Consider the following 27,802-nt stretch of genomic DNA (forward strand, 5'->3'; position numbering starts at 1 on the left):
AATAGATTTTCTAAATGTTAAACGTCCATAGCTACCCCAGTATGTTTATGATATTGTATTGTAAAATTGGATTCTTACAACAAATTACTTTCTGAAGCATTATTCTTATGTATCCTATACTGTTTATTGTAAGCCACGTTGAACTCAAACTTGTTTGGAATAATGTGGAATATAAATGTCACAAATAAATAGATCAAGAATAGCTTGAGATGAAAGAAAGTCAAGACAACAGTGGTGAACAACATGTTCAAGTATCTTGAATAGGAAAGGGAGAGGAAAGATGGGACGATAGTTGGACGGACAGTAGGGTCTAAAGAGTTTTTTGAGGAGTGGTGTAACTACGGCATGTTTGAAGGCATCAGAAACAGTTGCAGTGGAAAGTGAAAGATTAAGGATATGACAGAAGAGATGACAGTAGGAGAGAGAGTGCTAAGTAGTTGGGTGAGAACGGGATCAGAGAACAGGTAGTCCTTTTAGGAGGAGGAAAGAAAATGTGCAGTTTCCTCTTCAGTGCTTTCAGAAAAGGAGGCAGGGGTTGAAGGAGGGTTGAGAGAATGGACTGGGGAAAAGAGAGGTGGAGGTGACTTGGTTGAGATCTTAAGGTAAATCTTGTGAACTTATCATGAAAGTACTCAGAGTCTGGGGAGAAAGCGAAGGTTGGGGTGGAGGTGATGGCACTTTGAGGAGAGAGTGCATTGTGGCTTATGTGCTTAAATCAATTCCTGCACTTTAACATAGATTTTTGTTACTTCTGTTGCTTTAGGGGCCGATATTGAGACCACTGGAGTTAGACTGGCTAACTCCCTCGGTTGGCGCTAAACTTGGATATTTAATGCTGGGCTGTTTCTGGTTACCGACAATGAATATCCACTTTATTTTTGGCTGGTTTAAAGATAACCAGTTCTCTTTAAACTGGCCAAAGATATATCCCATGTTTTCATTGGGCCAAATGTGGTCGCTAATCCAGCTTTAAAAATCAATGGATAGCTAGTTATATCAAGCGATATAACCGGCTATTTGCTAGCCATTAGCAGTCAATATTTAGTGGGTGATAGCTGGTTATCCCCTGCTGAATTTCATTGGATAGCCGCCTGTGTACCATTTAACCCCATTCCTGGCTGGTTAAATGGTTTTGAATATCGGGGGGGGGGGGGTATTCTTTCTCATTTTATTCTTTTATAACTTTTTTTGTTCTCTGTTTTATTACTATATTACACGCCACCTTGTAGCCTTTTCCATGGAAGCTGAAATTGCCTTTTTATGAATAGAAATCAAACAAAATAAAACATGGAAAAGAAAATAAGATGATACCTTTTTTATTGGACATAACTTAATACATTTCTTGATTAGCTTTCGAAGGTTGCCCTTCTTCGTCAGATCGGAAATAAGCAGATCGGACATTTGCTTATTTCCGATCTGACAAAGAAGGGCAACCTTCGAAAGCTAATCAAGAAATGTATTAAGTTATGTCCAATAAAAAAGGTATCATCTTATTTTCTTTTCCATGTTTTATTTTGTTTGATTTCTATTGATAACCTTAAGAGTGGACTAACACGGCTACCACACTCCTCTTTATGAAGAAATCGTTTCTGCTGATGAGGAAATGTTGCTGTATTAATAATTATTTTGAATTAGATCAATTTGGACTTTTAGTACAAGTTTTGCTGCTGTCATAATTAGATTACTGTAACAGCCATTTGGGTTGTTCTAGGCATCAACTGAAAAGGCTAAAGACTGTACAAAACACGGCAGTACATTTGATTTTGGTTTTTTTATTTTAGAATGTATGGTTTGGCACTGATATACTTATATTCGTACTTCCATTTTGCTGCCTCTTCTAGGAATAGAAGGACAGATTGAACTACTTTAATTTCATTTCCTTCATTGAGAGGCAGGAAGAGGTTAAGAATATTTCAGATGACACTGGAAGGACTTTTCGGGGGCATTTGAGTTCTCCCACTCTTGTTTTTATTTAGAAACAATATTAAGACTTTGATCTTTCAGAAATTTGTATTTCACAATGATCTAAACGTTTTAACCCTTTATGGTTTTTATCTGCTCTTTTCCTAGAGGATTGTTCTGGCTCTTCATGTTTTTGTAACTTGCTTTGGGCTATAAGACCAGGTGTTCTGTTATGTTCTATTTTGAAAAAGGCAGTTTATAAAACTTATTACTACAAATATATTTTCATTTTTTTTAAATGTCCCCCCTCCCTTTTTTGTCCTAGACTAGTGCATTTCAATATAAATTCATATACTTATAACTCCTGTTATATTTCAGAGGTCTCCTTAGATGTGGATGCAGACCGAGACGGTATAGTGGAAAAAAACAATCCTTGTAAGGTAATTTGAATTTGTTTGCTACACAGTGTTGATAATTATGTCCACAACGCAGGGTGATTGTATTGCAAAAAAATCCAAGGTAGGAAAATAGTGTGGGAAAGGCAGTAGGGATGTGAAGTGCATATGGGACGTTATATCTAGCAGGAAGAGGAGGTGATTCTGCCATTGCACAGGTCATCTGAGGTATTTTGTCCTCTTCTGAGGGCCTTAGCTCTAAAAAGATATAAGAATGAGCTGGTCCAGAAATGGGTTTCACAAAGTGCATTAGAATCCCTGTTTGATGATCCTTAAAAATGTAAACATTTTAGCATAGAGCACTGTTTCCCAACCTTTCCAAGCCACAAGCACACCTACATTTACAAATATACTGTGGGACACACCAACCTTCATTTTGCAGGAGACCTCATGAGCAGAAGAAAAGCCAGGGAAGCCCTGAAAACCCCACCATGGGCTGGAAAGGCTGAGGATGAGAAAGAGGAGCAGGAATTGTGTGCATCATGGACTAGATTCTATCATTGGTGCTGAAAAATTTAAGTACTCGGTGCTTTTCTAGAAAGGATCCATCTCCTTTATAGAATTAGCTCTAAGCATATGAACAACACCTACATTTACCTAGGGTTCTTTCATATTTACCTACCCCAAAAATGTATCTAGCAGAGGTGTTTTATAACACTTGTGATGTAATTTAGACGAAACATCACTATAGAGAGAATTACAGTAATCCAGTTGTGCATGACTCCTAGCTGACTCAACAAAAAAAAAGTTTTCTTAATTCATGGATATCTGCTTCAAACATGAGTTTTTTGAATCCAGTATAATACCTAAAACTTTAGATTCACACTCAGTATAGAGCATCTCTCCTGAGGGTAGAAAGAGCATATTGTTATTAGGTAGAACCTGTACCCCAAACCATACTATTTTGATTTTTTGCTTAAGCTTTAAGTTATCAAGGATCCCATTATCCACCAATGAATACCATGTTTCAGAACTTGAAAGATTTCATCATAATCCTCAAACACAGTGGCGTAGGAAGGGGGGGCAGTGGGGCGGTCCGCCCCGGGTGCACGCCGCTGGGGGGGTGTCGGCTCCGCTGGTTCCCTGCTCTCTCTGCCCCAGAACAGGTTACTTCCAGGGCAGAGAGAGCAGGGAACCAACAGAGCCGAGACAGCTCCCAGCGACGACGTGCACTCAGCGGGACAGAGCGCCAGTGGTAACAATGCGCTCCGAGGGGGGGGGGGTGCACAGCGGCGACCTGCCCCAGGTGTCAGCCGCCCTCACGACGCCACTGCTCAAACACTGGATTTAAAATTAAAATGTCATCTGTATATAAAAGAACAACAACACCCAGGTCATCCAACATCCTTCCCAATGAGCTTAGGTAAACATTAAACAACAAGGGCAATGATGGGGAACCCTGTGGCACCGTGCAATGAGCTGCCCACATTGATGAAAAATCACTTTTCCATCAGACACAGTACAAGTTCAACACACAGCCGCCCAGGCCAAGAGTTCTAAGTTTTTCAAATAATAACTGGTTATTGATTGCATCGAAAGCTGCTGAAATGTCAGATTGAAGAAGTACAGATTGTTTGCCTTGTCTTAGGCACTTCCTTATTTCATAATGATTCTGTACTGTGAAATAGTCTAAAACCATGCTGTATAAAGTGTAAGCAGTCATAAGATGAAACATAATCAGACAATTATTTGGAATGTTGTTTGAGTCTTTAGGATACAACTGCCTTTCATAGGTCTACCCTTTTAAAAGAGATTTGTAATTTCTGCTCTCTTCCTCAGTCTTATCTATTTCGTAGACTGTAAGCTGCTCAGAAATTCTATTGCAATGGGCACAATGAAACTACAGTGTAGTACATTTAAAACAAATAGGAGAAATTTTTTCTTCACCCAACACGTAATTAAACTCTGGAATTCATTGCCGGAGAACCTGGTGAAGGCGGTTAGCTTGGCAGAGTTTAAAAAGGGGTTGGACGGTTTCTTAATGGACAAGTCCATAGACCACTACTAAATGGACTTGGAAAAAATCCACAATTTCAGGAATAACATGTATAAAATGTTTGTACGTTTGGGTAGCTTGCCAGGTGCCCTTGACCTGGATTGGCCGCTGTCGGGGACAGGATGCTGGGCTTGATTTATTTATTTATTTAGTTAGTTAGTTACATTTGTACCCCACGCTTTCCCACTCATGGCAGGCTCAATGTGGCTTACATGGGGCAATGGAGGGTTATAAGTGACTTGCCCAGAGTCACAAGGAGCTGCCTGTGCCTGAAGTGGGAATTGAACTCAGTTCCTCAGTTCCCCAGGACCAAAGTCCATCACCCTAACCACTAGGCCACTCCTCCACTGTTGCTACTATTTGAGATTCTACATGGAATGTTGCTATTCCACTAGCAACATTCCATGTAGAAGTCGGCCCTTGCAGATCACCAATGTGGCCGTGCAGGACGTCAGACTCACAGAAACAGAAGCCTGCGCAGCCTTCTACATGGAATGTTGCTAGTGGAATAGCAACATTCCATGTAGAATGTCCAATAGTAGCAACATTCCAAGTAGAATCTCCAATAGTAGCAACATTCCATGTAGAATCTCCAATAGTATCTATTTTATTTTTGTTACATTTGTACCCTGCGCTTTCCCACTCATGGCAGGCTCAATGTGGCTTACATGGGGCAATGGAGGGTTATAAGTGACTTGCCCAGAGTCACAAGGAGCTGCCTGTGCCTGAAGTGGGAATCGAACTCAGTTCCTCAGGACCAAAGTACACCACCCTAATGGGCATTTGGTCTTTTCCCAGTATGGCATTACTTATGTACTTATGTAATATTCAGTGTTTAATAAACCTGGATATGTCACATGCAATTTTGTAGGTTGCCTGTAAGGCAACTATTAAAGAAGAAATTATTGGATACTCAACTTCAATGAATGAGGATAGACAGAAGAAACAGATTTGGCTTGAACAAGAATTTAAAAGTTTAGAAAAATCCTCATTGAGAAATGTACTTATGCAACTCTATTAAACTTGCAAAACTTGAAATATCAATACAATCTTTTATGAAGTCAGAGAGCTGGAGAGTTAAGATTTCATCAGGAGATAGGATATTGTGCAAAGAGATATCCAGCTTTATTGTGACCTTCATAATATCACAAGAACAATAAGGTGAGAAATAGAGTTCAATCTATTAGGCCCCTTGACGTATCCCTACTGATATTTGTGGACATCTTTCACATTACAGTACTAATTTTGTATACTTCTTTGTGCTGTGGGATGGAAGATTTATCAAGAGATGTTTTGAGCAGTTGAACCATCCACTTTTGACAGTTGCTTAGAAAAAGGCCTTAGATGGCCCTGTTTTAATTGAAGAAATATTGAAAGCTATTAAGTTTTTTGACAACTCAGAAAGCCCCCGTCCCAGATGGGTTCTGCTTAGAGTTTTATATAGGATTTTTTCAAAAATACTTTCCCCTCATTTAGTTGCCTTGTATAATGTTTATATGTAGTAAGTATTTGATATACCGTCTTTAAACAAATGCAATTACAATTACACATACAAAAAGGAAGAAGAAAAGAATAACATCCTTGTAACAGGAATGTTGCCCACATCAATAATATCAGATGCTTGGGACCAGAGAAGCTATGGGAAGACAACGCTGATATCTCTCACTCTCCAGGAATGTCAGCTCTTTTTTGGATCTTCACTATTAGAAAGTCACAATCTGCTTATACTACACAGTTTCTTTAAATTTACCCATAATTGAACATCTATAAAAGCCTCTAAAGTTTACAATTACTACTACTACTTAACATTTCTAGAGCGCTACTAGGGTTACCCAGCGCTGTACAGTTTAACAATGAAGGACAGTCCCTGCTCAAGGAGCTTACAATCTAAAGGACAAAATGTCAAGTTGGGGCAGTCTAGATTTCCTGAGTAGAGGTATGGTGGTTAGGTGCCGAAGGCGACATTGAAGAGGTGGGCTTTGAGCAAGGATTTGAAGATGGGCAGGGAGGGGGCCTGGCGTATGGGTTCAGGGAGTTTATACAAATCATTGGCCCCTTTATGCTGGTCATGGAAACTGGAAAAGGCACGTTTTCACAACTGATATTTTTCTGTGGTAATCTTCAGTTCTTTTGGGCCAGTATCTGGTGACAAATTAGTTTGTTATTGCAAATCCATTTATCATTTATTTCAGAATTTGTTATACTGCCTTCTTCTGACAAACAGGTCAAGGCAGTTTACAAAGACTAAACGTGAAAGGAAAAGAAATCTATTGTCTATAGGAAAAACATTTCAATGGTTCTACAATATAGTATAAATTCTTGTATACTGTTGTTACCCAACAAACTGGTTCAATGCTGTTTACACGATATAAGAAAAGTAGAACGACACTAGGAATTACATAATTAGTAAGCCTCTAGAGGAGTTATGTCTTAACAAATTTTAGAAAACGCAATCCCAATATTTATCTGGCAACAGTCAGCGTTTTTTTAAATGCTGATTGTCGCCAGCTAAATTATCCCCTGATATTCAGTGCCGGGCCATGTCCAGGCACCAGCACTGAATATTGGGGGATAATTTTGGGCGGGAAGGCTGCTGGATCTTATGCGGGCTGTGGCTGAATCTCAGGCCGGGACCCACATAAAAACAGGAAGTTTCTTTTCCCCCTCTCGTGGCCCTGGATAACAGCCCCCTGGGGCGCCCCTCCCCAACAACATCTCCGCTCCACGCCCCCTGGCAGCCCCCCAACAACATCCTCCCCATAGAAGCAGCCTCATCCCACCCCCACCTCCTGGTAGAGATAGAACCTTCCCCCAGAACCTACCTGACCTACCTGGTGGTCCAGCGAAGCGTCTGGAGCATGAGTGACTCCCCCTTGGTTCTGCCCTTAGTGGCAGCTTCCTGAAAATGGCTGCTGCAACCTCGCGTGGCAGCCTCACAGTACTGCAAGTACCACAAGAGGTCACAGCAGACATTTTCAAGAAGCTGCCATGAGGAGCAGGAGTGAGAGGGATTCACTCCTGCTCCCAATGCCCCGCTGGACCACCGGGGATGTTAGGGAGGTGCGCCCTGGGCAGTTGTTGTCAGGGGCTGCAGAAGGTGGGAAAGAAACTTTTTTTTTTAAATGCGAGTCCTGGCTCAATATAAAGATAATCAGGTGAATTTAGGACAACTTTTGAGCTGTCCTAACTTCACCCGCTTACTTTACGTGGGCCTTGACTAAATATTGCTGGCACCACCCCTTGGTCCACCCCTGACCAGCCCACTTTTTGGGGGACCAGTCAGAGGCAATATTCAGCACCATTCCCAGCTTTAGTGCCACTGGTGGTTGGGTGGCAACAGGTGATTTAAGTTCAGCTTATATTGCTTTGAACATTGGCCTCAAGGTTTTTAGTCTGGTCAAATCCTCATAGAATGTGTTTGTCTTACTTTCAAAGGGAGAGAACTCCAGCCAAAAGCCACCTGATACAGTACAGTTAAAGAAAATGTAAAAGAGAAGCTGTCACAATTATGTAAACATTTGTTCAGTGTGGGAAATCAAAGTAATTAATTCATATATTCTGGTTCTAACCTGAAAAACAAATATATACAACTTGAATAATAGATGAGCCTCCACCGATAACCCATGTAATTCAGTCAAAAGCAGAGTTGCTCTGTCATTTCTACCTGTTTTGCAGATTACATAAGCTTTGTTTGCAATCTCTTTACAACTCAACCAAAACTACCAACATATAAGAGGTTACAGTAATCAAATTGTGAAATTACTAAAGCTTCTACTAGTGTCTTAAACTGATCAACTAAGAAATATTTCTGAACCCAATGAAGAATCTTCAATTTGAAAAAGCTTTCTTTATCAACAAGTTGTTCTGCACTTCAGTCAGGTTTAGTTTAAGATTATGCACTCAACTCTCTAATTTCAACAAACACTTTTGAACTAAAATTTCCACTTTTCCTGGTCCTCGAGAAACTGGCAACAATGGCGGTATCATCAGCATAAAAAGTTATATCTATGATGAAAACTGAACTCCCCCAGTGTATTTATCAGGATGTTAAAGAGAATAAGCGATAGTGGTGATCCCTGCGGAACTCTGCTGCTACTACTACTACTTATCATTTCTATAGCGCTACTAGATGTACGCAGGGCTGTATACTACTATAAATCATTTCTGCAGCGCTTCACAGTATACTGAATATGAAGAGACAGTCCCTGCTTGACAGAGCTTACAATCTAATTAGGACAGACAAACTGGACAAATAAGGGATAAGGACAAAAGTTGGCAAGATTCCATACAGAATCCCAAAGACTACTACTACTTATCATTTCTATAGCGCTACTAAACGTACGCAGGGCTGTACACTGACATAAAGAGACAGTCCCTGCTCGATGGAGCTTACAACTCCATGAGGGGAACACCAAGATACACCTTGTACTTAGGTTGAGTTCCACCAATCTTGGGGCCTGGATTGGCCGCTGTCGGAGACAGAGTGCTGGGCTTGATGGACCTTTGGTCTTTTCCCAGCGTGGCAGTGCTTATATACTTATGTACCCTTCGGGTTACCTTTTTGAATGAAGCAGACAAACTGTTAGTTTTAAGATCATGAAATATTTTTCTTGAAATAATCCATATTTAATTTGTGGGAAGACATTTCAGGTTAGGGTGAAATTACTAGATATATTGATCTCTTTGGCCTTTAAATTATGGTGCTGGAGAAGAATACTGCATATACCATGAACTGCCTGAAGAACAAATTGGTTGCTATTGGAGGAGATCAAACCTAAGCTTTCCTTTGAAGCTCAAATGATTACATTGGACATATGATGCAAAGAGAGAGATTATTTGAGAAAGATTGGTAGGATTGAAGGACGACATAAAAGAGGAAGATCCGTAATGGGATGGATCGATACAATAAAAGATATGATTGCCACTTTTTCACTGATTGAGGACCAAACACAGTTCAGGGCAACCACCCAGAGGGTTGTCATAAGTTGATGGCACTTAGCAACAAGTTGCTAGAGTAATCCCCACTAGCACACAAATACTTTGCAGAAAGTTCCATCTGCTCTGAAGAAGGTTCAATTTTCAGCATATAGTCTGTGTGGCTACAAATACATTTTATAAAGTTCAGAGATACCTGATGATGCCTCTGGGAACACCTATGAACACCTATGCACCTTCCTTGCATGAAGCGTTCCAAAATGGTTTGAAAATTAAATGTTAATTCAGTAGATTTCCTTAGTGTCTTCCCTCTGCTTATTAACTCAAATTTCATCATGTTATGATCACTGTTGCCAAATGGAACAATCACCATCCACTAAGCATTAGATGAAAACAGCTCCTCTCCAGTTGCTCCATGGAGCAGTCATTTATTTCATCTAGGATCTTTTCTTCCCTAGCTTTTCTTGATCTGACATTTATTCAGTCAATATTGAGGTAACAAACCAGAAAGCACACGGAAAACTGTTTCCACTAGTATTCACTTGTGTCCTCTAGAGAAGCGTGCCTGAACGGAGCACTAGTACATACCAGCAGCAACAGTTTTGGGGGTAATTCAAATCACCCATTAATTTATTACAGTGTTACCGAAGTTATTAACTTATCTAATTTCTTTTAACATTTCATCATCTGTCTTTTCATTCTGGCAAGGCGAACGGTACTGTAGCCCACCATTCTCCCTTCACATGGAATTTCTATCTATACAGTCTGTTTTTCTACTGAACTTTCCTCTGTTTGTGTACTAGAGATCCATGATACTTTCATATTTTCTTATTACACATACCCAATTGCACACATATTAGAATTCAGATGCAAATTATTCATGCAATTTCAGTGCTATTGACTTTAAATAAGCAAATAAGAGCAAATCATCTGAAGTGCACTAGAGATTTCTTTAAAGTTAGAGCAATTTCAGCCTGTAGGGAGGGCAGTGATTCTTCTCCACCTGTGTATTTGGACAGAAACACGCTCTGAGATAGGCTTCCTCTCTCTTGCTTACATGACCAGCACAGATTGGTACAGCTGGTGTTTGCACTTTGCCATTTTCACTGAGGTCCATAAGAAGAACCTATGAGATAAGAAAAATAAGGAGTGTCTCAGGGAAGCAGAGAGAAAGACAGATGGACTCGGTCCTCTTGTCTAGCTTCTACCGTATAACTTGTCTGACAGTTCCTTAATTCTTTGTCCCATATTTTTTCTACTCCAGTACGTCTTTTCCTGATTCCAGACCTGAGAATTTAATAAAAGTGACGCAATCTTAAGAACAGAAATTCAAAAATATTATTAAGATAGACTTACGGGTACTCAATTGCTTATTCCTGGGATAATCAACATGGAATCTGCTTACTCTTTTGGGATCCTGCCAGATACTTGTGATCTGGCCTGGCACTGTTGGAAACAGGATACGGAGCTTGATGGACCTTCAGCCAGTGCCAGTATGGCAACACTTATGTTCTTATGTACTTAGCAACATCCTCTGAAATCCATTCGTCTGAAATGTCACTTAAGCCTTGCACCTGCTTAATAATATGCTGTCAGTGGAGCCAAGCAATATTCTGAGTGGTTGGTTAAGTGAGTGAATTCTCATTGAAGCATCTGAAAGCTTTTAAAGTGGCTTTCATCGATCTACTGACCAAGGGTCCCAATATTTTTAATATCCCAGTACTTCTAGTTAATCTCCTGTCTGTCTGTATTTTTGGATGGTTCCAAATCAGCATCTTGTTGGAAAAGCAAAGCCCATCACATGGCTGTTATAACTGGCCAGGGTTTAAACTTATGAGGGGAAGCAGGGGTTTCCTCCAAATCATTCAGACTGGTTTAACTGCTTTGGTGGAAGTGCAGATCAGCCATTTTCAATGTAAGGGAGGCATGATAGATAATTTTGCAGCTTTTACTATCTCCACCAGATGTTTTATTTTTTAGGAGTCCTATTAATCCCAGAAATGTCATTAATATGTATTCTGAAGACAGAAATAGGTAATTACAAGGGAGTATGCAGAACATATAGGGGCCTGTGATACCCCGAGCAAGGGTTGAGGGTAGGCCTGTGAAATAACACAGCCGGACATATGGATATAAATGAAGACAAGCATTTGTTTACTTGAATCCTAAGGCCTGTTATGTCACAGGGCCAGGAACATAAGGTAAAACGTCTGTAGTTCAAGAAATACAGTCTTAAGCATGCCTCTGGCTGCCACACCCCAAACACAGCCTGTAAGTCCTTCTCAGTTATTCTCAAAGTTCTAGGGTCTGGCTCCAGCCAGACCTCAGAGCAAGGCTTGCAAGTCTCAAACAGGAAACAAAAGTGGCTTACCTCATCCAGGTACCATGATTAAACATAAGTTGTAGTGGGTTATGCTGGGCCTCCTTAACCTCAGTCTATCCCTGTCCTTTATACTTCCTGGTTCTGACTCCACCCTTCCCGGCTCACTTCCTCCCGCAACGGGACTAATGTGCTTAAGGTGGCTCAGGCTACTTGAGGGACTGTTCTTAAGGGTGAGGGGCAGTGTTCTATAAAGCCCCTCACAGGACCTTTTTTTACTAAAGGGTTGCCAAACAACAAATCAAAATTGCTTCTGGCCTAATGCACACCGGGGGTAATTCTGCCCTCAGCATGCGCCATTTCCAGCAGGCCTGGAATTTTTTTTTCTTATTTTTACTGCCAGGGGTTACCTGGTGGTAATTGGACACTGCCGCATGCTGCCCGGTTACCATGACAGTAAGGACACCCCTGGAAATATCTGTGCAGCAAGAGTTTACTTATCACACAGCCATTTCCTTTTGGGGAATTTTTACCCGCTGTGGTAAAATGGGTCTCGTTACGCAGCCAATCCGTTTGCCAATGCTACCTCAGGGCCGCTTTTACTGCAGCTTAGTAAAAGGACCCCACAATTAGAGTATGGTATTGTAACGATGGCTTCTAATCTGCCCCAGCAGGTGAGGTGTAGTGGAGATGATCGATGTCAGAGTTCCAGAACTTTAGAGCTTAGTTTTCTCCTAATGTTCTGCTGAACCAAATCCCCAAATATTTAATATAGATCTGCTGCCACCTAAAAAGAATATGACTCGGTATCTGAGCAGTATGTGTGTTCATTCAGGGGAAGACATTCTGTGTTGTCACAGTTGAACTTGTACCCTGATATTAGGGCCGGGATAGACCTCACAGGGGAATAATCATCACATTTTCTGTGTAGAGGGATAGTTTAAATGCCTGATATCTGTGAACCCAGAATTTCCTGTGATTAGTGAATGTAAATTACTAAGGGTTCTAAAACTGTATTTAAAAAAAGAAGAGAAAGGGGACACCATTTTCTTGTTCCTCTGGATAAATCGAAGGCTGAAAGCAGCAAGCCACTGACAAAAATTTGAGCAGTGGTTGTTATATATGATCATCTGTTGAAACTGAAAGCTCACACCAAACCATTGGAATACTTTGAGTAAAGAAAGCCACTCAACCTGATGAAAATCTTTCCGGCATTGAGAGCAATTGCAAAACAGTGAGGGTGTGATATATGGTATTACTAAATAGTCTAGAATAATCAATGGTAGATCAAGAATTCATGAAACTGTTTTGATTCTGATGTATAAGGAAGTCCAGTACTGTGGATAATCTAAGGGCTAAGATTTTAGTATCAATTTTGCTCTGAATATTAATAAGCAATATGGGTATCTAGTTTTTCACATATGCAGGGCCACTTTTTTTTTGGGGGGGGGGGGGGCGCAGTCAGAAGCGATATTCAATTGCACTGCCTGGTTTAGTGCCACTCAATATTGGCAGTTAGGTGGGGACAGGTGATTTAAGTGGGCCAGAGACTGTCCAGCCCGCTTAAATCTCTCTGAATATCAGCCCCTCAGGAGGGTGCCAGGCACCCAGGAGCCCTTTTCCCCTTGAATGTCTAAACTGAGTGCTGTTCAAAGACAAGGAAGGAAGAATGGGAAGCTGAAAGGAACTTTTCAGCAAAATAAGAACTAGGTAGAAGAGGAAAAGGGAGTTTAGGGAAGCAATTAGAGTTGAGCAGGGAGGCTTTTCTGAGTTCTAGGAGAAATGATCCATTCGTGGTGCTGTTGGATGATGTCACCAGTGTGTGGTTGACTGTTGTCCAAAGAGAAAAAATGTTCACAGTCAGCATATCAACATAGGCCTCTAATGCAAATTTGGAATCTAACCTCCCTCCTTCTAACGGTATTTATTTATTTTAGGGTACATATTTAGGGACGCTTTTACAAAAGGGTGGTAGGGCTAGTACTAGTTTTCTGTACAGTGATTTGGCGGTAGTTCTGACTCCTGCCATGCACCAATTCTAGCGCTAGTAAGTTTTCTACCACAGAGGCCATACTGCCTCCTAAACAGGTATTATTATTACTACTACTACTACTATTTAGCATTTCTATAGCGCTACAAGGCGTACGCAGCGCTGCACAAACATAGAAGAAAGACAGTCCCTGCTCAAAGAGCTTACAATCTAATAGACAAAAAATAAATAAAGTAAGCAAATCAAATCAATTAATGTGAACAGGAAGGAAGAGAGGAGGGTAGGTGGAGACGAGTGGTTACGAGTCAAAAGCAATGTTAAAGAGGTGGGCTTTCAGTCTAGATTTAAAGGTGGCCAAGGATGGGGCAAGACGTAGGGGCTCAGGAAGTTTATTCCAGGCGTAGGGTGCAGCGAGACAGAAGGTGCGAAGTCTGGAGTTGGCAGTAGTGGAGAAGGGAACAGATAAGAAGGATTTATCCATGGAGCGGAGTGCACGGAAGGGGTGTAGGGAAGGACGAGTGTGGAGAGATACTGGGGAGCAGCAGAGTGAGTACATTTATAGGTTAGTAGAAGAAGTTTGAACAGGATGCGGAAACGGATAGGGAGCCAGTGAAAGGTCTTAAGGAGAGGGGTAGTATGAGTAAAGCGACCCTGGCGGAAGACGAGACGGGCAGCAGAGTTTTGAACTGACTGGAGGGGGGAGAGGTGACTAAGTGGGAGGCCAGCAAGAAGCAGATTGCAGTAGTCTAAACGAGAGGTGACAAGGGTGTGGATGAGGGTTTTGGTAGAGTGCTCTGAAAGAAAGGGGCGGATTTTACGGATGTTGTAAAGAAAGAAACGACAGGTCTTGGCGATCTGCTGGATATGAGCAGAGAAGGAGAGAGAAGAGTCAAAGATGACCCCAAGGTTTCGAGCTGAGGAGACAGGGAGAATGAGAGAGCCATCAACAGAAATAGAAAACATTTGTATAGCGCTACCAGATGCACGCAACGCTGAACACCTGACACAGAGAGACAGTCCCTGCTCGAAAGAGCTTACAATCTAAAAATACAGACAGACAAGACAATTAAGGGCGAGGAAAGTACTGGGTGAGAAGGAACAAGGATAGGGGAATTGAGTTGTGGTTAGGAGCCAAAAGCAGTGGTGAAAAGGTGGGTTTTCAGCATAGATTTGAAAACCGGTAGATATGGTAGGCAGTAAGGGCTTCAACAGAAAATGGCTGCACATCAAGTGTTTCACTTACCACATGACCTCTTCTGTCCCCTGCCCGAAAATTCCCTTTTACCAGGTGGCGATAAAAGGAGGCCTCATTGTGTGGCAGATGCCAACACCACTGCAGGGGGTCTTTTTACCTTTGCATGATAAAAGAACCCCTTAATGCACTAATATGATTAATACATTGAATAAAATTAATGCTTGTGTGGCCTTCCCCATTGCACATAGGTCTGGCATCTGTCCCTACCTCCCTCTCTATCCCCTGTCTTCCAAGTTTGCAGACTTCTGGCCAGTCCTGGGCTCCTTTTCTCTGACTCAAATTGCTGTTGTTGCATGGACAGGAAGACACAGAGAGAAAGCCCTTAAGTTGGCTGGATGCAGCCTATCTTAATTGCTTCCAGTGAAGATAGCATGTTTAGAGGATCCGGAAGGGAACGGGAGGTAGTTGGAGATACCAGACCTGCGTTGGGAGGGGGAGAGACAAGGGTGGAGGGGAGAGAAAGAAAGAGACTGGGCAGGGGAGGGGAGAACAGAGAGAGAGAGAGAGATGCTACTTCTCTGAAAAATCTTCTGTTACTTGATCTCATTTATCCAGCTGAATGGTGGGGATTGTTGGGGACAAGTGGACACACATCCCAAATGGAACTCTGTTCCTAATTCCTTTAAATTGTAAATTTCCTTTCTGATCTTTTCCCTTTAATTTTATTGTAAACTGCCAAGATGGTAGCTATTGATTTGTGGTATATCAAATGGTATAAACTGAGAGGGAGAAGTGCTGGAAATAGGGGATGAAAGAGGGGAGATGCTGAACATGAATGGAGGACAGAGGAAGAGAAGGGAAATTCACATGGATTAGGGAGAAGGGAATATGCTGCACATGGAGGGGAAGGAAAGAGAGAAGGGAGGAGATGCTGCACAAGGATAGAAGGAAGGAGAAGGGAAAGGATATAGCAAATAGCCAGGAGCCCCAGAAACAAGTTCAGAGCTTAGGCAGAGGGAAATAGAATCCAAGACCGGGAGCAAAATGATTAGAAAAAAATAAGATCACCAGACAATAAAGGTAATAAAAATGATTTTATTTTCAGTTAAATGATTGAAAAATGTCAGTTTTGAGAATTTACATCCAGTCTATATATTTTGCACTGTATAGGAGGAAATACAAGAGGGATGGTTTATTTGATTAATCTTGTAATTACTCAGAACCATCTAAATTTCAGGGAATTACTGAAGACCATCCTATTCAAGAAGGCTTACCTTCCAGACTCAACCTAATTTTACTTGTTCTTTGTTAAAGCAGTTAATGGACCCTATCAATCTCTTATTGTCTTTATTGTTTTATACGATACCTATACGATTACCATTGTTTAATTGTATTTTACTAAACCGTAGCCTGCCCTATGGAATTGTGTAAGCCACATTGAGCCTGCAACTAGTGGGAAAATGTGGGGTATAAATGTGTTACAAAATTTTTTAAATTATATTTATTTTTATCTAAAATTTTTAATTACGATTAATTGCGTGATATTTAGCCCTAAATGGTCCTTTTACCAAGCTGCGGGAAAAAGAGCCCTGTGCAGGTGGCGATTCCCAATTGCCGCCAGGTTATCGCCATGCAAGCCATTTTGGTGGGGTTTCTTTTTCTCCTGGAAATGGCATCCGCTCAGGGCAGGACTGCCGGCGGCCGTGTTGTGCCAGCACGTCCCAAAAGAGTGAGCCTGTGTTGGGCTTAGCGCAGCTCTGTAAAAGTGCTCCTAAGTTATTAATTGAATTATTTATTAGGATTTATTTAATGTGTTTTTTTAAATGTTCACCCAGGGCAGTTCACAGCAAGAACAATCTGGAAACAGGCAATGGACAATAACAGCAGTAAAATATTGAAATATAGTATATCCAGCCTGTTTTGCTTACTGCAGCTTAAAAGGGTTGACTGTGGGGTGTACAGAGGTGTCCTATGGTAAGTGCCAAATATGCCTCCGCAAATGGTGCACTAAAAATTAATTTTTTTTCATGGAGGGGGTGTCGGGTCAGAGAGTGGGGGCACTAAAAAAATGTTTTCATGGAGGGGTGTCTGGGGTCAGAGTGGGGGCACTAAAAATTAATTTTTATTTTTTCATGGAGGAGGTGTGTGGGGATAAAGAGTGGCTGTATCTATGCTATTCAGTTAGCATGTGGGCATTACCATGCACTAATTAGTGCAGTATTACTGTGTGAGCGCTTTCCACCCACAAAATAGGTGACAGTAAGAGCTCACGCGCTAATCTTTTTTAAAAGCCACTTGCTAATAGCAAACTTTAATTAAAAAATAGAAAATTAACCATTTTCTTGCTGTACTAGAAATGACCTTAGCACGAGGGAAAGACCCGGAAGGGTCTGCTAAGACCACTTTCTACTGCAGCTTGGTAAAATGAGCCCTAACCCTGCTGCTCCTACCCAGATCAAATTTGTTTTCTCCAGATGTGCTTGAGATAATATTTGGTCATTCATCTCTCAAACAAAGTGAAGCAGTAGTCTAAGAAATCATAAGCTTGGTCAGTGTATCTTGAAAAGGAAGGAACAAACAGTATTGTTTGCATAGACAAAAAAAAAAACCTCTACCAAAATACCTTATTAGAACTTAAGAATAGCCATATTGGGTCAGACCAATGGTCCATCTAGCCAGTATCCTGCTTCCAACAGTGGCCAATCCAGATCACAAGTACCTGGCAGAAACCCGATTAGTAGCAACATTCCATGTTACAAATTCCAGGACAAGCAGTGGCCTCCCCCTTGTCCCTTCTCAATAACAGACTGTGGACTTTTCCTCCAGGAACTTGTCCAAATCTCCCGTAAACCCAGATACGCTAACCGCCATTGCCACATCCTCTGGCAATGAGTTCCAGAGCTTAACTATTCTTTGAGTGAAAAAATATTTCCTCCTATTAATTTTAAATGTATTTCCATGCAATTTCATTGAGCGTCCTCTGGTCTTTGTACCTTTTGAATGAGTGAAAAATTGATTCACCTTCACCTGTTCCACACCATTCAATCATATCCTCCCTCAGCCGTCTCTTTTCCAAACTGAAGAGCCCTAACTTCTTTCCTCATATGGGAGCAATTCCATCCCCTTTATTGTTTTGGTCACTCTTCTTGAACCTTTTCTAATTCTGCAATACAGCGACCAGAATTTAACACAATGCTCAAGGTGAGGTCGTACCATAGAGCGATATACCTTCTCTACAGAGGAGAAACACCTTGCCATGAAACAGACAGTTTTTTATCATGTAACTTGCTTTGAGCTAATACTGAAAAGGTGTGAGCTAACAAAAAAATGTATTTTCTGCTTCAGACTTCCTGGGCATGGGGCTCTGATGGTCAAGGTGCCATCCTGCTGGTGAACTGTGACAAAGACAGCATCCTCTCTCGCTTAGTGGATGGTGGAGATGGAAATGTTTACAGCAAAGAAGGTATAATATCAGACAGACAGCATAGAGGGTCCAACTGCAAAATGGTTTAGTCAGTAAATCTGCATGTAAAATTCTATAAAGAATAAAATGCAGGTTTCCAGTTTTGTTGTTTTGTTGCTAAACTCATTCAAACATTATCCCCTATGAGAACCTATTCATCATGTACTTTTTGTTTTTTTAGCACAGTATCTATATAATGAAAGTTTGAACATAATTTTAATTATTGTATTGTGATCTGTGCAGGGCCGTGCCGATATGGTAAGCGGGGTAAGCACCGCAGGGGGGCGCCGACCTCTGGAGGGCGCCGCCGCGGTGCTTACCCTCGCCGCTTACCTGAGCTCTGCACCGCCGACCCCTTTAAACCTTTTACCTTCGAGGCTCGACGGTCGCAGCAGCATCAGTGAAAGCGCTGCCATCGTCTCCCTTCCCTTCGCGCTCGTTGGTTCCCTCAGTGTCCTGCCTTCTTCTGACTGGAGGTAAAAGATTTAAAGGCCCCAGGGCGCGGAGCTGAGGTAAGGGAAGGGCAGAGAGGCATGGATGGGAGGGCAGGGCCCAGGGAGAGGACAAATTGCTGGAATTGGAGGGGAGGGGAGGATTGCTGGCTATGGATGGAGGAGGGAAGGGCAGAGAGGGACAAGGATGGACATGGATGGGAGGGCAGGGCCCAGGGAGAAATTGCTGGAAATGGAGGGGAGGGGAGAGAGAAGAATTGCTGGCTATGGATGGAGGAGGGAAGGGGAGAGAGGGACATGGATGGACATGGATGGGAGAGCAGGGCCCAGGGAGAGGAGAAATTGCTGGAAATGGAGGGGAGGGGAGAGAGGAGAATTGCTGGCTATGGATGGAGGAGAGAAGGGCAGAGAGGGACAAGGATGGACATGGATGGGAGGGCAGGACCCAGGGAGAGAGAGAGGAGAAATTGCTGGAAATGGATATAGAGCAAGAAATGTAGAAGAAAGGAGGAAAGTAAAGAAATAAATGGAAAGGAAGCCCTGGAAACGGAGTTAAGAGGACAGATAGCAGCAGAATCAGATACTGGGCCAGCATGATCGGAAAAAGAAAGTCACCAGACAACAAAGGTAGAAAAAAAATCATTTTATTTTCATTTTAGCGTTTGGAATATGTCCACTTTGAGAATTTACATCTGCTATCTTATTTTCCAATGTATAGCAATGTTTCTAAGAATATTGCTGACAATTCCTGTCAGTGTGGCAAGTGGTGAGCGATCATTTTCATGGTTAAAAATCATAAAAAATTATTTGTGATCTATTTGTTGAGCAATCCCACAAAGATGCACTCCATCTTTCAGCGCCTATTTCCTGGATGTAGGCAAATGTAACGTTTCTAATTGGATAGATTCCATGTCCTCCTGTATCATTTCTAAGCAGGTCTAACACTGGATGGATGTGTCAAAATTAAGAGGGTAATACTATTAGCTACTCCTCCCCCCCCCCCCCCCCCCCCCCCATGATATTCAAAGCCATTTAACCAGCCAATTAAATGGCACTTAACCGACTATCCAGTGATATTCAGCAGGGAACAGCCGGTTATCCCTTGCTGTGAATACTCCTGGTTAGCGCCTAGGAGATAACCGGCTATATCGTGTGATATAGCCGCCTATCCCCAAATATTCAATCCATATCCGGCTATTGTAAGCAGCCACATCGGGCCAATTAAATAGCTGGTATATCTTTAACCAGTTCAGAGTTAACCGGCCATCTTTTAATATCTATTTAGCTGGGTAAGTTTAAACCGTGTAAAAATAAACTGAATATTCAATACCGGTGGCAGGAAACAGCCTAAGATTGAATATCCAGGCTGACCATTGACTGCAGGAGTTAGCCGGGCTCCCTCCCGTGGTCTGAATATCTGCCCCTTTTGATTCTAGTTTGAAAAGCAGTATATCAAGTTTCTTATTGAAATGGTGTTGCTGATTTGGAAAAAGAATTGGATGTCATCAGCGTAAACTCTGTATTGCACACCTAGGCCTCAATTAGGAAGATATTATCTTTATTATCTTCCTAATTCCACTTTCTAAACTGCAGTGAGTTACAGCATATGCGAGTTATGTGCATAAATTCTCTAATTATTGCCAATTAGTGCTCATTATTGCTTGTTAAGAGTCTTAAGAATGCTGATTTGCTTGTTAAGCCAATTGAGTTACGTACATTGTTATGGAATACGCTTTAGATTTAGGGACGGAACGCTAGGCGCAATATATAGAATTTGACAGATAACATCCACCTTTTTTTCAGAGAGTCATGGGGTAGGAGGTAGTGTTCTATTGTGGAATAAAAACTGGTTAAAAGATAGAAAACAGAGTAGGGTTAAATGGTCAGTATTCTCAATGGAGAAGGGTAGTTAGTGCGGGTTCCCCAGGGGTCTGTGCTGGGACCGCTGCTTTTTAACATATTTATAAATGACCTAGAGATGGCCGTAACTAGTGAGGTAATTAAATTTCTCCATGTATAGAATGTTTGTACGTTTGGGAAGCTTGCCAGGTGCCCTTGGCCTGGATTGGGTGCTGTCGTGGACAGGATGCTGGGCTCGATGGACCTTTGGTCTTTTCCCAGTGTGGCATTACTTATGTACTTATGCTGATGACACAAAGTTATTCAAAGTCATTAAATCGCAGGAGGATTGTGAAAAATTACAAGAGGACCTTGGGAGACTGGGCGTCTAAATGGCAGATGACGTTTAATGGGAGCAAGTACAAAGTGATGCATGTGGGAAAGAGGAACCTGAATTATAGCTACGTCATGCAATGTTCCACATTGAAACCTTCTGCTCAGTGTGCTGCTCTGGCTAAGAGAGCAAATAGAATGTTAGGTATTATTAGGAAAGGAATGGAAAACAAAAAATGAGGATGTTATAATGCCTTTATATTGCTCCATGGTGCGACCGCACCTCGAATATTGTGTTCAATTCTGGTCACCGCATCTCAAAAAAGATATAGTGGAATTAGAAAAGGTGCAGAGAAGGGCGACAAAAATGATAAAGGGGATGGGACGACTTCCCTATGAGGAAAGGCTGAAGCGGCTGGGGCTCCTCAACTTGGAGAAAAGACGGCTGAGGGGAGATATTATAGAGGTCTATAAAATAATTAGTGGAGTTGAACGGATAGATGTGAAGCGTCTGTTTACGCTTTCCAGAAATACTAGAACTAGGGGGCATGCGATGAAGCTACAATGTAGTAAATCAAAACGAATTGGAGAACATTTTTCCTCACTCAACGTGTAATTAAACTCTGGAATTTATAGCCAGAGAATGTGGTAAAGGTGGTTAGCTTAGCAGAGTTTAAAAAAGGTTTGAACGGCTTCCTAAAGGAAAACTCCATAGACCATTATTAAATGGACTTGGGGAAAATCCACTATTTCTGGGATAAGCAGTATAAAATGTTTTGTACTTTATTGGGATCTTGCCAGGTATTTGTGACCTGGATTGGCCACTGTTGGAAACAGGATGCTGGGCTTGATGGACCTTTTGGTCTTTCCTAGTATGGCAATGCTTATGTACTTATGACATTTGGTTAAAAACCAAGAGGTCGATATTCAGCCAGCAGTAGTGAGCGTTTTTTAGTCACCACTGGAGTTATTCCTGGATATTTAATGCTGGAACATGTCCGGGCTTCAGCATTAAATATCAGGTTTTATGCAGCCAACTATCTCTTATGTGGTTAAGTGCGATATTCAGCACTGAACCATATAAGCAACGCTGCATAAAGATAGGACTGACTTTTTTGAGGTCCAATTTAACCGTTAAACATAGACAGTTGTGCTGAATATTGGTACTTAGCCGCATAAGAACCGACTCCACTCCTTCACCACCCAGAAAATAGTTGGCTTTCAGATTAACAGTCTGTGGTGATATTCAGGGACACTAACTGGTTAATGGCTAGCCCCAAATAAACTATTTAACCGGCCAGGAGCTATTTCCAGCCAGTTAAATCGCTTTAACTATTGACCCCCAATTGGGGGAGGAATGCTGGCTTCGGCCTAACCCCTGGTAAGCCTTTCCTCAGCTGAGAGGTGCCCAGCTCTACCACCAGCTGCCTTTCAGGTGCTGTGGAGGACTTGCAGCTCATCTGCATATCCTTACAGCCTTCTCCGGGGTGACACCCAGGTCCACTCCGATCCACTCAGGGCCTCCGCTCTAGGTGCCCAGCGCTCCCACCAGGTGCTGTTGAGGACTTGCAGCCCTTCTGCATTTCCTCACAGCTGTATCCGGGGTGACTCCAGTTCCACCCCGATCTTCCCAGGGCCTTCGCTCCAAGTGCACAGAGTTTCCAGGTGCTTTTTGGCTAGGATCAGGCGACCCTCAGGGGGAGAAATGCTGGCTTCGGCCTAACCCCTGGTAAGCCTTTCCTCAGCTGAGAGGTGCCCAGCTCTACCACCGGCTGCCTTTCAGGTGCTGTGGAGGACTTGCAGCTCATCTGCATATCCTTACAGCCTTCTCCAGGGTGATACCCAGGTCCACTCCAATCCACTTAGGGCCTCCGCTCTAGGTGCCGCGAGCCTAACGGCGCGCGGGGCATTTTTCTCTTTACATCTAATCTTCTTCCCAGTTGCTAAAGTACCTCAGTCATTTATGGCCCCTATTCACATTCTCTTCCTAGCCCTGTCCCTTCCTAATCTTTTCCCTCACCCCCTACCTCTCTCCGCTACAGGAACTCACTGCCCATCCATCGACTTCATCACCTCACCTTCTCTCCTACCCTCTTCCTCCCTCTTGGCTTTTAATCTCCGCCTCTTTCTTCCGTCCATTTTGCCTTCTCCATTCCACCTAAATACCTCTCGCCTTCGACGCCTTCATGGCCACACCTCTCCTACTCTCCTCCGCTCTCTTTTACTCCTTCTCTTACTCTCAGCCGGTGACATCAATCCCAATCCTGGCCCCCCTCACCAACTATTATCCCAACTCTACAGATCTCACCGCAACCTCTCTAACCTCATCTCTATTTCTCTACTCCCCTCCTCTTCTCTGCCCTTCTCTTGCGCCCTATGGAATGCCCGCTCTATCTGTAACAAACTCGCCTATATCCAGGACCTCTTTATCTCGCGTCACCTCCATCTGCTCGCCATAACAGAAACCTGGCTCTGCCCTGATGACTCTGCTTCAGTCGCAGCCCTGTGCCATGGCGGTTATCTATTTTCACATACTCCTCACCCTGCTAGCCGTGGGGGCGGTGTTGGACTACTTCTCTCTCCCTCCTCCAGATTTCAACCCCTTCTTCCACCTCAATCTCACTGTTTTTCCTCCTTTGAAGTCCACTCTATCCGCCTTTTCTCTCCTCTGCCTCTTTGAATAGCGGTCATTTATCGTCCCTTTCATCCTTTCTCAGTGACTTTGCCGCCTGGCTTGCCTTCTTCCATGATCCTTCCTCCCCCTCTCTCATCCTTGGTGACTTTAATATTCCTGCTAATGATCCTTCCAACTCTTATATTTCCAAGTTACTCGCTTTAACGTCCTCCTTTAATCTCCAACTATGCTCCACCTCCCCCACTCATCAAAATGGTCACTGTCTTGATCTCATCTTCTCCTCCAACTGTTCACCCTCTAGTTTCCTTGCCTCTGATCTTCCCTCCTCTGATCACCATCTTATAACTTTCACACTTAAATCTCCTCCCTCCCAGTCCCGTCCTATCTTATCTAATTCATCTAGGAATCTTCACGATATTGACCCTTCATCTCTATCCTCCCATGTTTCAAACCTCCTCTCTACTGTGGCACCATCCACGTCTGTCAACGAGGCTGTTTCTTCTTACAACAATACTCTATCCTCTGCCTTAGACACTCTTGCACCTTTGATGACCCGCCCTATAAGGCGTACAAAACCCCATCCTTGGCTGACTTCTAATATCCGCTACCTACATTCCTGTACCCGCTCTGCCGAACGCCTCTGGCGGAAATCTCGGGCCCTTGCTGATTTCTTACACTTTAAGTTCATGCTGACCTCCTTCCAATCTGCTCTTTTACGTGCCAAACAGGATTATTATATCCAACTGACCAACTCTCTTGGCTCTAATCCTTGACTTCTCTTCACCACATTGAACTCTCTCCTCAAGGTGCCCCCTCCCCCAACTCCCCCTTCATTATCTCCTTAGACCCTTGCTGAATTCTTTCACTACAAGGTTCAAAAGATAAACCTTGCTTTCTCTACCTCACCACCTCTCCCTCCACTAGTCCGTTCCCCTCTCTCTCCTTCCCCTCATTCCCTTTCCTCCTTTCCTGAAGTTACTATTGAGGAAACTACACTTCTCCTTTCTTCCTCAAAATGTACCACCTGTTCCTCTGATCCCATTCCCACCCACCTTCTTAATGCCATCTCTCCTGCTCTTATTCCTTTTATCTGTCACATTCTCAACCTCTCACTTTCCACTGCGACTGTCCCTGCTGCCTTTAAACATGCTGTGGTCACACCTCTCCTTAAGAAGCCTTCACTTGACCCTACTTGTCCCTCTAATTACCGACCCATCTCCCTCCTTCCTTTTCTCTCCAAATTACTTGAGCGTGCTGTTCACCGCTGCTGCCTTGATTTTCTCTCCTCACATGCTATTCTTGACCCACTACAATCTGGTTTTCGCCCTCTCCACTCAACCGAAACTGCGCTTACTAAAGTCTCCAATGACCTATTACTGGCTAAATCCAGAGGTCAATATTCCATCCTCATTCTTCTTGATCTTTCCGCTGCTTTTGACACTGTCTATCACAGCATACTTCTCGATACCCTGTCCTCACTTGGATTCCAGGGCTCTGTCCTTTCCTGGTTCTCTTCCTACCTCTCCCTCCGCACCTTTAGTGTTCACTCTGGTGGATCCTCTTCTACTTCTATCCCTCTGCCTGTCGGCATACCTCAGGGTTCTGTTCTTGGTCCCCTCCTTTTTTCTATCTACACTTCTTCCCTTGGTTCATTAATCTCATCCCATGGCTTTTCCTACCATCTCTATGCTGATGACTCCCAAATCTACCTTTCTACCCCTGATATCTCACCTTGCATCCAAACCAAAGTTTCAGCGTGCTTGTCTGACATTGCTGTCTGGATGTCTCAACGCCACCTGAAATTAAATATGACCAAAACCGAGCTTCTCATTTTCCCCTCCAAACCCACCTCCCCGCTCCCCCCGTTTTCTATTTCTGTTGATGGCTTTCTCATTCTCCCTGTCTCCTCAGCTCGAAACCTTGGGGTCATCTTTGACTCTTCTCTCTCCTTCTCTGCTCATATCCAGCAGATTGCCAAGACCTGTCGTTTCTTTCTTTACAACATCCATAAAATCCGCCCCTTTCTTTCTGAGCACTCTACCAAAACCCTCATCCACACCCTTGTCACCTCTCGTTTAGACTACTGCAATCTGCTTCTTGCTGGCCTCCCACTTAGTCACCTCTCCCCTCTCCAATCGGTTCAAAACTCTGCTGCCCGTCTCGTCTTCCGCCAGGGTCGCTTTACTCATACTACCCCTCTCCTCAAGACCCTTCACTGGCTCCCTATCCGTTTTCGCATCCTGTTCAAACTTCTTCTACTAACCTATAAATGTACTCACTCTGCTGCTCCCCAGTATCTCTCCACACTCATCCTTCCCTACACCCCTTCCCGTGCACTCCGCTCCATGGATAAATCCTTCTTATCTGTTCCCTTCTCCACTACTGCCAACTCCAGACTTCACACCTTCTGTCTTGCTGCACCCTACGCCTGTAATAAACTTCCTGAGCCCCTACGTCTTTCCCCATCCTTGGCCACCTTTAAATCTAGACTGAAAGCCCACCTCTTTAACATTGCTTTTGACTCGTAACCACTTGTAACCACTCGCCTCCACCTACCCTCCTCTCTTCCTTCCCGTTCACATTAATTGATTTGATTTGCTTACTTTATTTATTTTTTGTCTATTAGATTGTAAGCTCTTTGAGCAGGGACTGTCTTTCTTCTATGTTTGTGCAGCGCTGCGTATGCCTTGTAGCGCTATAGAAATGCTAAATAGTAGTAGTAGTAATTGAACATGGCAAAAACACAAGTCCTAGTTCTTTCAGCCTTATCAGTTTCAGACTTCCCTTCCAACATTGTTGTAAACAGAGTCAACATTCCCATCTCTTAGATTCTTCCCTTACTCTAAGATTTCATCTTCAGAAGACTCTTCAGAAAATATTCCAGAAACATAAGTTGATGATTATTAACACTTTTAATATACCGCCGCTTCTAAGAAAAAGATTGCAGTTCACAATAAAAATATTATTAGAACAGAAAGGAACTTCATAATTTGATAGGGCAGATTCATTCGTACATGAGCAAACAAACATATGCAAATTCGACTGTCCAACTGAGCAGGTAAACTGATGGCCAACACCCAGTTCTAACATGTTGGAGGTGAAAAACCAAACGCAAAAGTAATCAACTACTAGCCGCTAACCGGCAATATTCTGCTGTACATGGCCGGCCATGTACTGCTGAGCATCGGAGGATAGCCAGTTATTTCACATTTAACCAGCCAGGTGCCAATTCTGGCCAGTCAAATGCAGCTGAATATTGGGGGTTAATGAGACAAAGAATATTAGTCTATTTAAACAAATGTTTTAAACATGAAAAAGACAATTCAGAGCAAAGGACAGGAGGGAGGTCATTCCATAATTTTGGTGCCAGAAAGTAGAATGCAGAGTGACAAATAGATTCATAGTAAGCTTGCTTTGGTGAAGGTAAAACCAAACAATCAGAATCAAGTGACCGGAGAGCACGTGAAGGTGTATCAGGAATAATTAGAGAGAAAATATAGGCCGGAGAACCACAGTGAAAAGTTTTATGGATGAGTCAGAAAATTTTAAACCAAGGCCAAAATTTGATTGGAATCCAGTGGAGGGATGACAGAAGAGGAGTGATGGAGTTGGATCTATGAGCATTGCAAAGACGGGCACCAGCATTCTATAAAGTATGCAGGCGGCAAAGTTGTGAAGAAGGTAGACAAGCATAGATTACATTAGAATGGTCAAGGTGAGAGGTCACGAAAGCATGGATCAAAGCATGTAAATCAGAAAGCTTAAGAAATTTACAAATAGATCGGAGACACCTAAGAGAGGAAAAAACCACGCTGAAGAACAGAAGAGACCTGAGGAAGAAAAAGGGCTAAATCAATGAGAACATTAAGGTATTTAAATGAATCTACAGTAGGTACAGGAGAGTTAAACAACACTGGAACTAGTGAAGAAGGAGTAAAAGGACCTGAAACCCAACAGGTGACAGTCTTTAAAGTGTTCAAAATCAAGCGATTGTCAAAAAGCCAACCAGAGACAGCAGCAAGATATGATTGAAGACCGCTAAGGTTTGGGTGTGAGGGAGCTGTAGGAAAGAGCAGGATAATATCATCTGCATAAATGAAGAATTTTACATTGAAACTTTTTGGATTAAAGTAGCAAGTGGGCTAAGGAAAATATTAGAGACGAGGGGAGAGTATAGACCCTTGAGGAACCCCGCATGACAAAGGAACATCTGCAGAAACAGAAGATGCTGTAACAACCATAAAAGAATGTAAAGTAAAAAATGAAGCAAACCAATAGAGAACAGTA

At 42.6% G+C, this 27,802-nt stretch overlaps 1 protein-coding gene across 1 annotated transcript in view; it reads left to right on the forward strand.

Moving 5' to 3' along the window:
* The window catches only part of LOC115456573 (protein-arginine deiminase type-2-like), a 194,994-nt gene that overhangs the window by 54,205 nt on the left and 112,987 nt on the right, over positions 1-27,802 (forward strand). Inside the window, exons 4-5 of the mRNA XM_030185746.1 lie at positions 2,281-2,342; positions 18,139-18,256. Of these exons, the coding sequence (XP_030041606.1) occupies positions 2,281-2,342; positions 18,139-18,256 (180 nt within the window). The remainder of the gene's footprint in view (positions 1-2,280; positions 2,343-18,138; positions 18,257-27,802) is intronic.

Source organism: Microcaecilia unicolor, chromosome 13 (genome assembly GCF_901765095.1).
Source record: "Microcaecilia unicolor chromosome 13, aMicUni1.1, whole genome shotgun sequence".
Lineage (NCBI taxonomy): Eukaryota > Metazoa > Chordata > Amphibia > Gymnophiona > Siphonopidae > Microcaecilia > Microcaecilia unicolor.